General features: G+C 43.3%; 1 protein-coding gene across 1 annotated transcript in view; it reads right to left on the minus strand.

Moving 5' to 3' along the window:
• LOC143803957 (dynein axonemal heavy chain 5-like) overlaps positions 1-18,441 on the minus strand; it is a 587,287-nt gene that overhangs the window by 332,114 nt on the left and 236,732 nt on the right. Inside the window, exons 34-35 of the mRNA XM_077281707.1 lie at positions 9,088-9,197; positions 1,472-1,568 (exon numbers count right to left, since the gene is read on the minus strand). Of these exons, the coding sequence (XP_077137822.1) occupies positions 1,472-1,568; positions 9,088-9,197 (207 nt within the window). The remainder of the gene's footprint in view (positions 1-1,471; positions 1,569-9,087; positions 9,198-18,441) is intronic.

An 18,441-nucleotide genomic window follows, 5' to 3' on the forward strand; every position in this document is an offset into this window, starting at 1 on the left:
AAAACAGAAATGTAATTTTTGCAAATTTATTTAAAAAGAAAAACTGAAATATCACATGCTCATAAGTATTAAACTTTATTTTTTTTTTATATAGCGCTAACATATTCCCCAGTGCTTTACAGATTGCACACATTATCATCGCTGTCCCGAATGGGGCTCACAATCTAAATTCCCTATCAGTATGTCTTTTTGGAGTGTGGGAGGAAACCGGAGTACCCGGAGGAAACAAGGGGAGAACATACAAACTCCTTGCAGATGTTGTCCTTCGTGGGATTTGAACCCAGGACCCCAGCGCTACAATGCTAACCACTGAGCTACCATGCTGCCGATATTCAGTACCCTTTAGAGCTAATACAGCCATGAGTCTTCTTGGGAATGATGCAACAAGGTTTTCACACCTGGATTTACCATTCTTCCTTGCAGATCCTCTCTAATTCCGTCAGGTTGGATGGTGAACGTTGGTTGACAACCATTTTCAGGTCTCTCCAGAGATGCTCAATTGCGTTTAGGTCAGGGCTCTGGCTGGGCCAGTCAAGAATGGTCACAGAGTTGTTCTGAAGCCACTCCTTTGTTATTTTAGCTGTGTGCTTAGGGTCATTGTCTTGTTGGAAGGTGAACCTTCAGCTATGTCTACCACATTCATGTTTCCTTCAATGACAACCAGTTGTCCTATCCCTGCAGCTGAAAAACACCCCATAGCATGATGATGCCACCACCATGTTTCACTGTTGGGATTGTATTGGGCAGGTGATGAGCATTGCTTGGCTTTCTCCACACATACCACTTAGAATGAGCACCAAAAAGGCCTATCTTTGTCTCATCAGACCAGAGAATCTTAATTCTCATAAATCCAACACCAAAAGAAATACAGATCTACTGTTTTATGGAAGCCCACGTAGAGGGTCTGATGAGTGTAATCATGAGTATAAAAATGTTTAACCCAAGATCCAATGAAAAAAAGGGGGTTTGTACAAATCAATATAAATTTTATAGATAGATAAATGTAAAACTAGGGGTTATTCAAACAAAAGCTTAGGGGCAAATAAATACAGTGTACAAGTATATGAATGGACAGTACAGATATCTTTCTAATGATCTTTTTACATCTAGGCCTGCAATGATGAAAAGGAGGCATTCTCTACGACTAGAGGAAAGAAGGTTTACTCATCAGCAATGTATGCAATTCTTACTGTAGGTACAGTGAGACGATGGAACTCTGTTACATGTTGGAATGATCGATTCACAAAACAAAATTCAAGGAGGGCTTGGATAAATTTCTTGATAAATATAACATTACAGAATATGGGTACTGAATTTTATGATGGGATGTTGATCCAGGGATCTAGTCGAGAGGTAATTTTTCCTCTAATATGGGGATAAGAGCTTCGAACAAAATAGGACAAGCTGAGTTACAAATATTCAATAGTCAGTTGTGCAGGTGAAATCATGTTCAATGTAAATGTTCATGTACCTGCTCACTCCATTCTTCTTCCACCTTCCTCATTTTCATTTCCAGATCCATTTCTTTCTTTGCTACTTTTGCTATTGAAATTAGCTGCTTCTGAAACCTATTTAGGAAATATTGAATAAGTGAATAAATAAACGATGCACTGCAAAAAGAAATAACAATGCAAAAAGATTAACAATATTCTTTCACTGATGAAAGCACATACAATTCTTTTAAGATTTAAAGTCACTTTTATTGGATCGTATACGGCATATTAGTAAAATATTATTTAGACATCACTTCTTTAGCTTTGTGAGAACTTGCAAATTATTTCTGTATAATGAGCATAAAGTATCAATAATGAAAACATTTTACAGGAAACAGGAAAGGGTATTTAAACCCCCATAACCATAACAATGTTGATTTTAAAAAATAACTATATCAACGATTTTACCCCTAAAATCACCCAAGGTAGATCTTTTTTGTGAAAAGCAAACATGAGTTACATGACTAAAAGGTGACTATAAATAGTTTTGGTTTTGTGTATATTGATTTGCATAGCGTTTTTTGCTTTTCTACATTATATGAGCTCCTATTAGACAAGTGTACTATGCCAAGGGTTACCCGTTTAGACTTACACTCCATAAACATATAGATATTTCATATTAGATAATTTTTAAGCATACATTTCAAAACATAGCATTTCATAAATCCCCTCAACCACAACCTCTCCCACCCCTGAAAAGAGAAAAAAAAGATGTTTTAGCCTGGGGGTGGAGGGCCAGTGTTCATGGCCCCTTCCTGCGCTACTAATATCAGCCCACAGCTATCTGCATAGCCTTTGCTGGTTATTAATTATTGGGTGACCCTATGTCATTCTTTTTTAGGGTCCCCCATTTTAATAGCCAGTAAAGGCTAAGTATACAGTTGTGAGCTGATATTAATAGCCTGGGAAGCTCCATGGGTATTACCCCCTTCCCAGGCTATAAACATCAGCCCCCAGCCATTGGCTTTCCCTCTGCTGGTTACAAAAATTATGTGGGAGTCCACGCTATTTTTTTCAGAAAAAATATCTCTTATCAATTAAATACATGTACAGTAAGCTGCACACACACTGTACTAATTCTATTTGTCATAGACATCTGTATATCTACCTATTCAATTTACTGTATGTAAACGATCTCTTCTATCCTGTTGGCTCCTGCTGTCATTTCACACTAAGTTGCTGCTTGCTGAATTGCGGGCTTTTCATCTATCTATGTAATATATATACAGTGGGTACAGAAAGTATTCAGACCCCTTTACATTTTTCAATCTTTGTTTCATTGCAGCCATTTGGTAAATTCAAAAAAGTTAAATTTTTTCTCATTAATGTACACTTTGCACCGCATCTTGACTGAAAAAACAGAAATGTAGAACTTTTGCAAATTTGTTAAAAAAGAAAAACTGAAATATCACATGGTCATAAGTATTCAAAACCTTTGCTCAGACACTCATATTTAAGTCACATGCTGTCCATTTCCTTGTGATCTTCCTTGAGATCGTTATACTCCTTCATTGGAGTCCAGCTGTGTTTATTTAAACTGATAGGACTTGATTTGGAAAGGCACATACCTGTGTATATAAGACCTCACAGTTCATAGTGCATGTCAGACCAAATGAGAATCATGAGGTCAAAGGAACTGGCCAAGGAGCTCAGAGACAGAATTGTGGCAAGGCACAGATCTGGCCAGGGTTCCAAAAGAATTTCTGCAGTACTCAAGGTTCCTAAGAGCACAGTGACCTCCATAATCCTTAAAGGGAACCTGTCACCACGTTTTTGGAAGATGGGATAAAAATAGCGTTAAATAGGGGCAGAGGTGGGCATTACATTAGTGTGTTTGTTATGCGTTTATTACCCACCTAAGTTGCCGAAATACCTTTGCAAAGTCTCCGTTTTCGCCTGTCAATCAGGCTGGTCTGGTCAAAAGGGCGTCTTGTCTTCCCCCAGATTTTGCTTAGTTTTCTGTTGGTGGCGTAGTGGTGTGCGCATGCCCAAAGTCCTGAATCCTCTGCCAGGGGATTTAAAAGAGCGCGCTGTTCGTTTTCATTGGTGATCGGTGGGCGCGGCCATCTTCCTTTGGCCGCGCGTGCGCAGAAGCGGCGCTCTGCTGGCCGCGGCTTCAGGAAAATGGCCGCGGGATGCCGCGCGTGCGCAGATGGATATCGCGGCGGCCATTTTCCTGAAGCCGCGGCCAGCAGAGCGCCGCTTCTGCGCACGCGCGGCCAAAGGAAGATGGCCGCGCCCACCGATCACCAATGAAAATGAACAGCGCGCTCTTTTAAATCCCCTGGCAGAGGATTCGGGACCTTGGGCATGCGCACACCACTACGCCACCAACGGAAAACTACGCAAAATCTGGGGGAAGACAACGCCCTTTTGACCAGACCAGCCTGATTGACAGGCGAAAACGGAGACTTTGCAAAGGTATTTCGGCAACTTAGGTGGGTAATAAACGCATAACAAACACACTAATGTAATGCCCACCTCTGCCCCTATTTAACGCTATTTTTATCCCATCTTCCAAAAACGTGGTGACAGGTTCCCTTTAAATGGAAGAAGTTTGGGACCACCAGAAGTCTTCCTAGACCTGGCCGTCCAGCCAAACTGAGCAATCATGGGAGAAGAGCCTTGGTGAGAGAGGTAAAGAAGAACCCCATGATAACTGTAGCTGAGCTCCAGAGATGCAGTAGGGAGATGGGAGAAGGTTCCAGAAAGTCAACTATCACTGCAGCCCTCCACCAGTCGGGCCTTTATGGCAGAATGGCCAAACGGAAGCCTCTCCTTAGTGCAAGACATATAAAAGCCCGCATAGAGTTTGCTAAAAAAAAAACACATGAAGGACTCCCAGACTATGAGAAGCAAAATTTTCTGGTCTGATGAGACGAAGATAGACCTTTTTGGTGATAATTCTAAGTGGTATGGGTGGAGAAAACCAGGCATCGCTCATCACCTGCCCAATACAATCCCAACAGTGAAACATGGTTGTGGCAGCATCATGCTATGGGGGTGTTTTTCAGCTGCAGGGACAAGACAACTGGTTGCCATTGAAGAAAACATGAATGCGGCCAAGTACAGAGATATCCTGGATGAAAACCTCTTCCAGAGTGCTCTGGACCTCAGACTTGGCCGAATGTTCACCTTCCAACAAGACAATGACCCTAAGCACACACCTAAAATCACAAAGGAGTGGCTTCAGAACAACTCTGTGAGCATTCTTGACTGCCCCAGCCGGAGCCCTTACCTAAACCCAATTGAGCATCTCTGGGGAAACCTGAAAATGGCTGTCCACCAATGTTCACCATCCAACCTGACGGAACTGGAGAGGATCTGCAAGGAAGAATGGCAAAGATCCCCAAATCCAGGTGTGAAAACCTTGTTGCATCATTCCCAAGAAGACTCATGGCTGTACTAGCTCAAAAGGTGCTTCTACTCAATACTGAGCAAAAGGTCTGAATACTTATGACCGTGTGATATTTCTGTTTTTCTTTTTTAATAAATTTCTTTCCAGAACTTAATGTTTTAATCAATACATTTGGTATGCCATCATTTTAAACCTCTCAAGTCATTTTTATGCAGCACTTCTTGATTCAGGTTGACCATGCCAGCTACATGCCATCAGAGCTAGACATCACTTCAGCCATGTATTTTTTTACCCTGAAATACAGCAGTGGTTTCAGGGAAAATGCATTTAAAAGCTGGACAAGAACCAAAATGACCAAGATGCCAGTCATCGGTGGCTTCTCCCCACCAGCTCCTCTTTAGTGTCAGGTCTCTATATACATAGTGAGAGACTGGTCAGTCATGGAGAGTGGCTCAAAGAAGAGCAACCTCCTACACTAGTCATGTAAGCTGAACGGTCCTCGGTTGGCAAATAAATGTATGTTTTCTCTGATTATTGCTGAATAAACCAAAGCTGGCTGAAATGATGGAACCAGACTCTGATTCATGCCTCCAGTGGTTCCTACAACACCAATCAAATAACAGGTTCCCTTTAAGATATGGTCCAGTATAAAAACATTCTTAGTTTGGCAAGTAGCTCCAAATCTCAAATAAACCCGCATTCTCACATTGACCCCTGCATTAGCATGCATGTGTACATTCAGTATGTATAGCTACAGGAGAAATGGTAAGCCGATGCCACACAACTCCCTTTAAACCAAAGGATTGATAAAATATAGTCAAGCTCCTTTCTCTTAACAGCAGTTTTCTAACTCGTGTGGCTAATTTTACATTTTAATACCTCATTGAGCAGTTTGAGGGTTTTTTTGTTAATATTTTTAGTAATATACATTTTTAGTACTACATGAATTATTCAATTTTTGAATTGCCATTTCTAGTAATCCAGTGTAATTAAGACAAATATGTTCCCTTCCCAACGTGTGCCCCACCTCAGATACCCACTAAGGGTACTTCAGTGACTGCAGTCAATGCCCCCTCGTGTGTCAGCCGCAGAAACCCCCTTAGTACCTGCCATAGACGCCTGTACATTATCAGACACATAGAACCCTCATATTGCCAGAGAGATTATCCTCCCAATGCCAGACTCGGAATATAATACCATTGATATATCATTCTTGGTCTACACTCCTGACATTTTCTGTTGCTGTCTGCCGATTGTCAACAATTCTTTACCTGCACTTTTGACAAAAAATATTCCACTTACATACTATATCTATTAAGGTGGAATATTTCAATAACTGAGGACACTGGTGACATCATGTCCTCATAGATGTGAACTGAACAGCTGGAGATATAAGTTAATGCTGCCAATTCAAATTAGAAAGCATATGTCAAAAGAACAAAATCATATGCTTGAGTTAATCATCCTCAAGTAAAAGCCTGTCAAGCCAAAGCTACTGAAAAATCTTACACAAACTGAGTATATTTTACTTTAGATGGCTATGTTCTTCATATAAGTAGAAATGTACAAGCCTAAAGGAGACCTAACTTTCCTGTTCCCATGGACTTACCAAGCACCATTTTAATTCACATGGATATACACCAGGATATACTGTAAATAATGTCATTAGTCTACGTGGATATTCACACTAGATATATTGTCTTCTACACAGAGGTAGGAGGTGAATAGCCATAAAAAGAAATAAATATGTCATAAAAAATAATTTTCTTTAGCACATAAAGATATATATATATATATATATATATATATATATATATATATACATATATATATTAAAACTGTGAGGGGCAATATACAAAAGAAAGTTCACGACAAATGTTTCAGAAAGGGAATCACTGAAATAATAGGGTATTTGCTAGAAAAATAATCTATGCATATAAGATATAGTAGAAAAATGTATAATATATAAAATAAATAATTTTTTAAATTTATAAATAAGTAAACAGAATGAATACACTGCATATATCAAGCAAAAGACATGGAAAAGAGAACAACACATAGATTAGGAGGGCTCCAGGACTCTGAAGCACGTTTCGCTCTTGGCTTTCTCACGCCTTAAAATATATATTTTTATCTTTAAGGCTAGTTTCACAATTGAGTAGGGCAGAGCTGCGGAGGGCTGTGTACTTCCTCTGTTAAGCCCCGCCCACTGCCGCATCTCTTCCATTCAGCTCCGCCTATGTCTGCATGTGTCCTGCGTACCTATCTTTAACATCGGGTACGCAGGCCATGCGGATGTATCCGGATGCGTTCACATGCGTCGAACGCAACATGTTGCATTTGTTGCGGTCGGCGCAGCATCAAAACAACACATGTGGACACATCCACATACATCCGCATGGCCTGCGTACCCAATATTAAAGATAGGTACGCAGGACGCATGCAGACATAGGTGGAGCTGAATGGAAGAGGTGGGGCAGTGGGCAGGGCTTAGCGGAGGAAGTACGCAGCCCCCGCAGCTCTGGCCAAGATCAAAGAGCTCAGCGTGTGAGCCCGCATCAAAGGCACGGACATGACATATAAAGTAAATATGCGTCATATATTGTGAGGGGGTTAAGGTCTAAATGACGTTCACATATCTGACTAAAATGTTCCAAAAGTTATTGCTCTTGGCGAAGATGTCTTCTTTGCTGGTGTTTACACACAGATTTTGAAAAGCAGTGGTCCAAAATGTATCCCTGTTTGGGATTAGCAACAGGGTGTAAAATTGGACTATTTAAGCAAGTGTACCAAAAAAAATGTTTGTAACACACACTTTTTTTACACACACTTTTTAGGGTAGACAGTCACAATTAAATGTATGGAATGTTGGGATTATTCTTTGGTGTATTTAAAAAAAATGACCAACCCACTTCCCAAAAAAAGGTTTGCACAAGTGCAAAAAGTTGGTGCTTATTGCTTGTATGTGTCACAATCCAGCAAATACACCTGCTCTGGTAGATATTACATGTTTTTATTCAGTAGATGTACCTGAACTGCCTGCTTGGGTCACGGTGCTTGATTAAAAAAGGTTAATGCACAGATAGCAACACAAAGTGCCCTACTTGAGAAGATCACAGATCACAATCATTCCATCTAGAGTCTGCAGCTGCTGGCGCTTTTCTTTTCTCTCTCACCCCCTATCAATTGAATCTTTGTGTTATTTAAAGTGTGTGTAATACTCCATTTTCTATCTTCAGCCCTGCAGATGTACACCACACCCAGTAGTAGTGGTCCAATGTTTGAGATATTTTTCTTCCCTCCATATCGCTAATACTGAGCTATGCACTCTGAAGTTCTCTGTTTAGGCCGGGATCACACATGCGAGAAATACGGCCGAGTCTCGCATGTTAATACCCGGCATTGCCGCAGTCACTCAGGAGCGGAGCGTGCGGCTCCATGTATTGCTATGCGGCCGCTCGCTCCGCTCCGGAGTGATGGTGGCTATGCCGGGTATTAACATGCGAGACTCGGCCGCATTTCTCGCATGTGTGATGCCAGCCTTAGGCTGTAAATCTCTAAAGTGGCTGCTACTTTGCATGGCTCAGCTTTTATAGTGTCTCTGACTCTCCAGATTGGATGCTCTATACCATGTAATTGGTGATGAGCGAATATACTCGTTGCTCGGGTTTTCCCGAGCACGCTCGGGTGACCTCCGAGTATTTATGACTGCTCGGAGATTTAGTTTTCATCGTGGCAGCTGAATGATTTACAGCTATTAGCCAGCTTGATTACATGTGAGGATTCCCTAGCATCCAGGCAACCCCCACATGTACTCAGGCTGGCTAATAGCTGTAAATCATTCAGCTGCCGCGATGAAAACTAAATCTCCGAGCAGTCATAAATACTGGTAGGTCACCCGAGCGTGCTCAGGAAAACCCAAGCAACGAGCACACTCCCTCATCACTACAAGTGATGTGACAGCTGCAAGGAATTATGGGAAATTCTATGCATAGTGTACAGTGGTGTGAGGCATTTTATTTGCTAAATCGAAACACAAATTGTTCAAATCCGCCAGGATCTCTGAATTTTATGAAATCTGACTTGAAATTAATCAGCAGAGCTCTAAATAAGAATTGAAGTTATACAAGAGGCCTAATTTCAGTTTATGATTCTTAAAAGTAGAGATATATACTATAGATATATAAAGAAGAACATATCTGGTTTATCTAAATAATTAATCACTGTTCCACATACTTTAATAGCCCAATATCCAGAAGGTGGAATACTTTAAAGACATTAGCTTCAAGTGGGAATGAGCTTCCTGTTACAGACATGACTTGAAGCCAGTGACGATTCCGAATTTCCTAAAAAGATACATTTTCATGTCAAGTACAGCCAAATAAAAATAACATTAAGTATGCATATAATGTGTTGAATTTACCATTCCCGTCATTCATGTGAGTATTCTAAAACTTGACAGGAAAAAGTTAATTAAAAGTCATGGCCTCCTTAGTGTTCACTTTAAATCTTTTGCATTTTGTTTAACTCCTTCACACCATGGCCATTTTCCGTTTTTTCATTTTCATTTATTCCACCCTTTCTTCAAAGAGCCATAACTTTTTTTTATTTTTCCATCAATTTAGCCATATGAGGACTTGTTTTTCTTTGTGGAATGAGTTCTACATTTGAATGACACCACTGATTTTACCATATAGTGTACTAAAAAAATGGAAAAAAATCCAAGTACGGTGAAATTGCAAAAAACATGCAATTACATATTTTTTTTTAAAATGTATTTACCATGTTCACTATGTGGTAACCTAACCTGACATATGATTCCCTAGGTCAGTACGAATACGCAGAATCCAAACATGTAACGTTTATTTTTTATTTAAGAGGTGAAAAAAAATCAGAAATTTGTATGAAAAGAAGTTTTGAGTTTGTCGATAATTTCCGAGACCCGTAGCGTTTTCATTCTTCAGGATCTGTGGCTGGGTTCAAGCTTTTTTTGTGCCCTAAGCTGATGTTTTTATTGATATAATTTTGAGGTAGATACAATGTCTTGATCGCCTCTTATTGCAATATTGAGGTGGTCAAAAAACTGTAATTCTGGAGTTCTGAATTTTTTTCTTGTTACGCCAGTTACTAATCTGATTAATTTACCTTATATTTTTATAGACTGCACATTTCTGAATCACGTGACAGGGATGCAGATGGATGGAATTCGTGGCACACCTCTGGCTGGCGAGTGCTAAATCCTGCTGTCAGAGATTGACTGGTTAACAGCCGAGGGTGTTAAAGGCATGACAGTTCATTAAATAAGCTGTCATGTGCGGTAAAAGATGCAGGCTCAGCACTGGAGCCCGTATGAAAGTCAGGGATTGGATATATTACGTAAATATACGTTATAAGTCCTGAAGGGATTGTCAGTTATCAAAACTGGGACCAAGACTGCTAATGCTTTAAAATATACATCTTACACAAAATAAGCTCAGCATTACTTTCTAATTGAAATCCCTACCTCTTCACTGCTGCATTCTAGTCTTTGTGGTAAAAAAAAGTAATCTTAAAACTTATTTGACTATCCAAAGGAGAATATTTTTTAGAGCTGTTAAAAGTGCATGTACAATAAAACCCTGCTTGGTCAGGAGGAGGAGGGGGATGGCAAGGTCATGAACTGTTTAAAAAAACCTAAAATTAGTCATTTTGCAATTTTCACATTAGTCACTAGAGCTATTTATTGATCCATGCTTTCTGTCCTTTCAGAAAGTTTCCAGCAAGACTCCTTATCATCAAAAGCAGGATTACAATGACAAGTAACACCTCTATACCCAGGTCATAACAGGGAATCCGCCATTCACAACAGGGGATGTCACAGACGAAGACACAATCACAGACTCATTACGATGCTTCTGTCATGTCGGACGCTGTTCAGACCAGGTCGTTCGACAGACAGCGGTAATTCCGCTTTTGACCACTATGTGCTCATTGGCGTCAGCTAGATTTTATCTAGCTGGTCCGGGGTTAATTTACCTGATGCTCGGATTGGAAGCTGGGCCATGCCCATTGCCTTTAAATAGTTCTCCTGAACATTGGGCGTCGCCGATTATAGCTTCTGTCTAGTGCGTGGTTATCTCGGTCTGGAGTGGTGAGCTAGTAGTTGGAGTATCGTTGCTGGTGGTGTATTTCCCTTTGTCTTATTTACTCCTTCCTATATTTGTATTTATTTTGCCCTGCGCATTTATAGTGTATTCCTGAGTGACTGCGGCGTGGTGTATATTTTCCGTTATCCTTGTCTGTGCTAACTGTGGATATTGGTGTATTATCTTTTCACTGGGTGGTGGGCGATGGTTTCAGCCTAGGGTTGAAACAGGAGACAGGGTGAGGGTCGAGGCCTAGACATGCACACCATCAGTGTAAACTCTAGGCAGAGGGTCAGTCAGGATTTCCCTAGTCTGAGGGAAATTGCAGGGGCCCGGGTTATTAGCTCTTGCCCACCTAGTCTCCCCGTGACATTATAATCGGCCTTTAAAACAAAAAAAAAAAGGGGGTTCCTTTTTTTGTTTTGTCATAGATCCCATGACTTCCATAACCTGCCAGTTGGAGGCGCTGTCCCTACAGGTCACTGAGTTGAGGGGGCAGTGCAGCAACAGGGACTAGCAGTATCTAATGTGCAAGCTGGAGCGACAGGTAGAGTTGCTGAGCCTAAGTTTCCTTTGCCTGAAAAATTTGCTGGGGAACGCAGTAAATTTGTTTCTTTTCGTGAAGCTTGCAAACTATATTTCCGTATGCGCCCGATCTCCTCAGGTAATGAGGCTCAGCGTGTGGGCCTGGTGTTGTCATTGTTAAGCGGGGATCCCCAAGCATGGGCGTTTTCTTTGCCATCTGATTCTGCTGCATTTGACTCTGTGGAGAGTTTTTTTTCCTTTCTTGGAAACATTTACGATGAGCCAGACAGAATGGCTCTAGCAGAATCTAAGATACGCACTATTCGCCAGGGGGAGCGAGTTGCAGAGGATTACTGTTCTGAATTTCATCGCTGGGCGATCGATACACAGTGGAATGATCCAGCGCTGCGGAGTCAGCTTATTCATGGGGTTTCTGGAAGGGTTAAAAAAGCCCTTCTGATGTACGACACTCCTACTTCTCTAGATCCCGCTATGAGTCTGGTTGTCCGCATTGATCGCCGATTGCGTCAGGGGGAGCATGAGACACCGCCTATGGGAGAGGGTTTAGGTTCACGTGAGGTTGCTGCAGGTGAGCCCACGGAGCCTATGCAAATCGCAGGGGTGTCACATGTGAAGCGTCGAGCCCCTGAGCTCAGGAAGCAGGGAGCCTGTTTTTACTGTGGTAAAACGGGTCATTTTATTAACATCTGTCCTCTGCTGTCTAAGAAAAACGCAACGGCGGAAAACTTCTCAGCTCAGAGGGTGTGGAGGAGACCAATCTGAGCTTATGTATATCCTCCATGGTGGTGTTGTGAATTCCGTTCTCGGGCTCCCTCCTGTGGTCATGAATGGTACTGTGTGAGTTTGGTCTTGGGCTCCCTCTGGTGGCCTTTAGTGATATGGCTGGTCTTGGCTGGGCTCAGCTGTTTCATCTCCTGCTAGGCTGGGCCTATTTTACTCACCTGGACCTTTACTTGTCACCTGCTGTCGGTGTATTCAGTCCTGATCCTGTGCTTTCCTGAATATTCCTTGTGACCAGTCTCCTGCTATGAGAAGCTAAGTTTGCTTGTTCAGTTTCTCATTATTTCCTTGAAAACGTTTCTCATTATATTATGAGTTCTGCCCAGCTTGCTTTTATGTGATTTTTTGCTTGCTGGTTAGTTCTGGGGTGCAGAGTGCGCCCCTCACATCGTGAGTCGGTGTGGGGGTTCTTGTATTCTCTGCGTGGTTTACTTTTGATAGGTGTCTGTGCGGTCAGTACAAAAACTATCTATTTTCTGCCTATCTAGTATTAGCGGGCCTCATTTGCTAAATCTGTTTCATCTCTACGTTTGTGTTTTCCCCTTGACTCACCGTTATTATTTGTGGGGGGCTATCTAAAACTTTGGGGTACATTTCTCTGAGGCAAGTGAGGTCTTCGCTTTCTCTCTAGGGGTAGTCAGTTTCTCAGGCTGTGACGAGACGTCTAGGTTTTCAGGTAACGTTCCACAGCTGCCTTTAGTGTGTTTGGATAGGATCAGGATTGCGGTCAGTATAGCTCCCACATCCCCAGAACTTGTCCTATATACTCAGGGTATATTTGTCAGGTCAGTTTGAGATCCTACCACCAGGATCATAACAGTACAGCAGGCCAAAAAGTGTTAATGCAGCTAAAGAGGGAGAAGAGAAATCTTAAGGTCATTTTTTTTTTTTCATCTGCACTGTGTTTTGCCTCTCTCCTCCCCTTAATCTCTGGGTGGTTCTGTATGCAGCTACTAATATGGACATTCAGAGTCTGTCTTCTAGTGTGGATCATCTCACTGCAACGGTACAGGGCATTCAGGATTATGTAGTCCGCAGTCCTATGTCAGAGCCTAAAATACCTATTCCTGAGCTGTTCTCCGGAGATAGATCTAGGTTTTTGAACTTTAAGAATAATTGTAAGTTATTTCTTTCTCTGAGACCTCGCTCATCTGGCGACTCTGTTCAGTAAGTCAAAATTGTTATTTCTTTGTTGCGGGGTGACCCTCAAGATTGGGCATTCTCTTTGGCGCCAGGAGATCCGGCACTGCTAAATGTTGATGCGTTTTTTCTGGCGCTTGGAGTGCTTTATGAGGAACCAAATCTGGTAGACCAAGCAGAGAAGGTTTTGCTGGCTCTCTCTCAGGGTCGGGATGAAGCAGAGGTTTATTGTCAGAAGTTTAGGAAGTGGTCAGTGCTCACTCAGTGGAATGAGTGCGCCCTGGCGGCGATTTTCAGAAAGGGTCTTTCTGAAGCCCTTAAAGATGTTATGGTGGGGTTCCCCACGCCGGCGGGTCTGAATGAGTCAATGTCTGTGTCAAGTTGGGGGTGCCAGGGGATTCATGGCGATGCTCCTTTGGTGTCAATTGCTTCTTCTACTCCTTCTGAAGTCCCTGAATTTTTGTCGGACTACCAGGATGTATTTGATGAGCCCAAATCCAGTGCCCTACCTCCTCATAGGGATTGTGATTGTGCCATAAATCTGATTCCTGGTAGTAAGTTCCCTAAGGGACGACTTTTTAATTTGTCTGTACCAGAACATACCGCTATGCGGAGTTATATAAAGGAGTCCTTGGAGAAGGGACATATTCGCCCGTCCTCGTCCCCTTTGGGTGCGGGGTTCTTTTTTGTGGCCAAGAAGGATGGTTCTCTGAGACCCTGTATAGATTATCACCTTCTAAATAACATCACGGTCAAATTTCAGTATCCCTTGCCACTGTTGTCCGATCTGTTTGCCCGGATTAGGGGGGCCAGTTGGTTCACCAAGATAGATCTTCGTGGAGCGTATAATCTTGTGCGCATAAAGCAGGGCGATGAATGGAAAACAGCATTTAATACGCCCGAAGGCCATTTTGAGTACTTGGTGATGCCTTTTGGGCTTTCTAATGCCCCCTCTGTGTTTCAGTCCTTCATGCACGATATCTTCCGAGAGTACCTGGATAGATTTATGATTGTGTACCTGGATGATATTTTGGTCTTTTCTGATGATTGGGAGTCTCATGTGAAGCAGGTCAGGATGGTATTTCAGGTCCTGCGTGCCAATGCCTTGTTTGTGAAGGGCTCTAAATGTCTCTTCGGAGTCCAGAAGGTTTCCTTTTTGGGCTTTATTTTTTCTCCTTCTACTATCAAGATGGATCCAGTCAAGGTCCAGGCTATTCATGACTGGACTCAACCTACATCTGTGAAGAGTCTTCAGAAGTTCTTGGGTTTTGCTAATTTTTACCGTCGCTTCATCACTAATTTTTCTAGTGTGGTGAAGCCTTTGACGGATTTGACCAAGAAGGGTTCTGATGTGACGAATTGGTCTCCTGCGGCCGTGGAGGCCTTTCAGGAGTTGAAACATCGGTTTTCTTCGGCTCCTGTCTTGCGCCAGCCCGATGTCTCTCTTCCCTTTCAGGTCGAGGTTGATGCTTCAGAGATTGGAGCAGGGGCTGTTTTGTCGCAGAGAAGCTCTGATGGCTCTGTGATGAGACCATGTGCTTTCTTTTCAAGAAGGTTTTCGCCTGCCGAGCGGAATTATGATGTTGGTAATCGAGAGTTGTTGGCAATGAAGTGGGCATTTGAGGAGTGATGACATTGGCTTGAGGGAGCCAAGCATCGTGTGGTGGTCTTGACGGATCACAAGAATTTGACTTATCTCGAGTCTGCCAAACGGTTGAATCCGAGACAGGCTCGATGGTCGCTGTTTTTCTCTCGTTTCAATTTCGTGGTTTCATATCTTCCGGGTTCGAAAAACGTGAAGGCTGATGCCCTTTCTAGGAGTTTTGTACCTGACTCCCCGGAAGTTTCTGAACCGACTGGTGTTCTCAAAGAGGGGGTGATTTTGTCTGCTATCTCTCCTGATCTTCGACGGGTGTTGCAGGAGTTTCAGGCCAATAGACCTGACCTTTGTCCACCGGAGAGACTGTTTGTCCCAGACAGATGGACCAGTAGAGTTATTTCCGAGGTTCATTCTTCGGTGTTGGCGGGTCATCCTGGGATTTTTGGTACCAGGGATTTGGTGGCGAGATCCTTTTGGTGGCCTTCCTTGTCGCGGGATGTGCGTTCCTTTGTGCAGTCCTGTGCGATTTGTGCTCGGGCCAAGCCTTCGTGTTCTCGTGCCAGTGGATTGCTTTTGCCTTTGCCTGTCCCGAAGAGGCCTTGGACGCATATTTCCATGGATTTTATTTCGGATCTTCCTGTCTCTCAGAAGATGTCTGTCATCTGGGTGGTTTGTGATCGTTTTTCCAAAATGGTCCATTTGGTGCCCTTGCCTAAGTTGCCTTCCTCCTCCGATTTGGTGCCATTGTTTTTTCAGAATGTGGTTCGTTTACATGGTATTCCGGAGAACATTGTGTCCGACAGAGGATCCCAGTTTGTGTCCAGATTTTGGCGATCCTTTTGTGCTAAGATGGGCATTGAATTGTCTTTTTCGTCAGCCTTCCATCCTCAGACGAATGGTCAAACCGAACGAACTAATCAGACCTTGGAAACTTATTTGAGATGTTTTGTTTCTGCTGACCAGGATGATTGGGTGACCTTTTTGCCATTGGCTGAGTTCGCCCTCAATAATCGGGCTAGTTCTGCTACTTTGGTTTCACCTTTCTTTTGCAATTCTGGTTTTCATCCTCATTTCTCCTCGGGTCAGGTTGAGTCTTCTGACTGTCCTGGGGTGGATTCTGTGGTGGATAGGTTGCAGCAGATTTGGAACCATGTGGTGGACAATTTGACTTTGTCCCAAGAGAAGGCTCAGCGCTTTGCTAACCGCCGTCGCTGTGTGGGTCCCCGACTTCGTGTGGGGGATTTGGTATGGTTGTCTTCTCGTTATGTCCCGATGAAGGTTTCCTCTCCTAAGTTCAAGCCTCGTTTCATCGGTCCTTATAAGATTTTGGAAATCCTCAACCCTGTGTCTTTTCGTTTGGACCTCCCAACATCGTTTGCCATTCATAATGTGTTCCATAGGTCATTGTTGCGGAGATATGTGGTGCCTGTGGTCCCTTCTGTTGATCCTCCTGCTCCGGTCTTGGTCGAGGGGGAGTTGGAATATGTGGTGGAGAAGATCTTGGATTCTCGTATTTCGAGACGGAGGCTTCAGTACTTAGTGAAATTGAAGGGTTATGGTCAGGAGGATAATTCCTGGGTTGTCGCCTCCGATGTTCATGCGGCCGATTTGGTTCGTGCCTTTCATTTGCCTCGTCCTGATCGGTCTGGGAGCTCTGTTGAGGGTTCGGTGACCCCTCCTCAAGGGGGGGTACTGTTGTGAATTCCGTTCTCGGGCTCCCTCCTGTGGTCATGAGTGGTACTGTGTGAGTTTGGTCTTGGGCTCCCTCTGGTGGCCTTTAGCGATATGGCTGGTCTTGGCTGGGCTCAGCTGTTTCATCTCCTGCTAGGCTGGGCCTATTTAACTCACCTGGACCTTTACTTGTCACCTGCTGTCGGTGTATTCAGTCCTGATCCTGTGCTCTCCTGAATATTCCTTGTGACCAGTCTCCTGCTATGAGAAGCTAAGTTTGCTTGTTCAGTTTCTCATTATTTCCTTGAAAACGTTTCTCATTATATTATGAGTTCTGCCCAGCTTGCTTTTATGTGATTTTTTGCTTGCTGGTTAGTTCTGGGGTGCAGAGTGCGCCCCTCACATCGTGAGTCGGTGTGGGGGTTCTTGTATTCTCTGCGTGGTTTACTTTTGATAGTTTTTGTACTGACCGCACAGACACCTATCTATTTTCTGCCTATCTAGTATTAGCGGGCCTCATTTGCTAAATCTGTTTCATCTCTACGTTTGTGTTTTCCCCTTGACTCACCGTTATTATTTGTGGGGGCTATCTAAAACGTTGGGGTACATTTCTCTGAGGCAAGTGAGGTCTTCGCTTTCTCTCTAGGGGTAGTCAGTTTCTCAGGCTGTGACGAGACGTCTAGGTTTTCAGGTAACGTTCCACAGCTGCCTTTAGTGTGTTTGGATAGGATCAGGATTGCGGTCAGTATAGCTCCCACATCCCCAGAACTTGTCCTATATACTCAGGGTATATTTGTCAGGTCAGTTTGAGATCCTACCACCAGGATCATAACAGGTGGTTTCTCAATGCATGCTCCCTGCTAAGGTTATAATCGCTGGCAGTGGGCTGCCAATTACTGTTTTTGTGGATAGTGGTTCAGCCACAAATCTCATTGATGAGGAGTTTGCGTGCACAGCAGGTTTTAGGATTGAAAAACTGCCTCATCCTATCCGCGTGGTCACCATCAATGCTGCTCCTCTCTCACAGGGGGAGATTACTGAATTTGTGGCTGAGGTGAAACTCCACATTGGGTTCTACATTCCGAGCAGGTTACATGTAAGGTGCTCAGGAATCTTCCTGCTCAGGTGGTTTTGGGTTTTCCATGGTTGTCTATGCACAACCCGGTAATTGACTGGAAAACTCAGGACTAGTGTTGAGCATTCCGATGCTGCAAGTATCGGGTATCGGCCGATACTTGCTGTATCGGAATTTCCGATACCGAGATCCGATATTTTTGTAATATCGGATATCGGTATCGAAACAACATTAATGTAAAAAGGTGTAAAAGAAAGAATTAAAATAAAAAAAATCGCTATACTCACCTGTCCGACGCAGCCGGGACCTCAGCGAAGGAACCGGCAGCGTTGTTTGTTTAAAATTCGCGCTTTTACTTGCTTACGTGAATTCCCGGCTTCTGATTGGTCAGGGCGGCCATGTTGCCGGGACGCGGACCAATCACAGCAAGCCGTGACGAAATTACGTCACGGCTTGCTGTGATTGGTCCGCGTCCCGGCAACATGGCCGCCATTAACCAATCACAAGCCGTGACGTCACGGGAGGCTGGACACGCGCTTATTTTGAAAAGCGCGCGTGTCCAGCCTCCCGTGACGTCACGGCTTGTGATTGGTCACGGCGCCATATTGCCGGGATGCGGACCAATCACAGCAAGCCGTGACGAAATTACGTCA

This window comes from Ranitomeya variabilis, chromosome 2 (assembly GCF_051348905.1).
Source record: "Ranitomeya variabilis isolate aRanVar5 chromosome 2, aRanVar5.hap1, whole genome shotgun sequence".
Lineage (NCBI taxonomy): Eukaryota > Metazoa > Chordata > Amphibia > Anura > Dendrobatidae > Ranitomeya > Ranitomeya variabilis.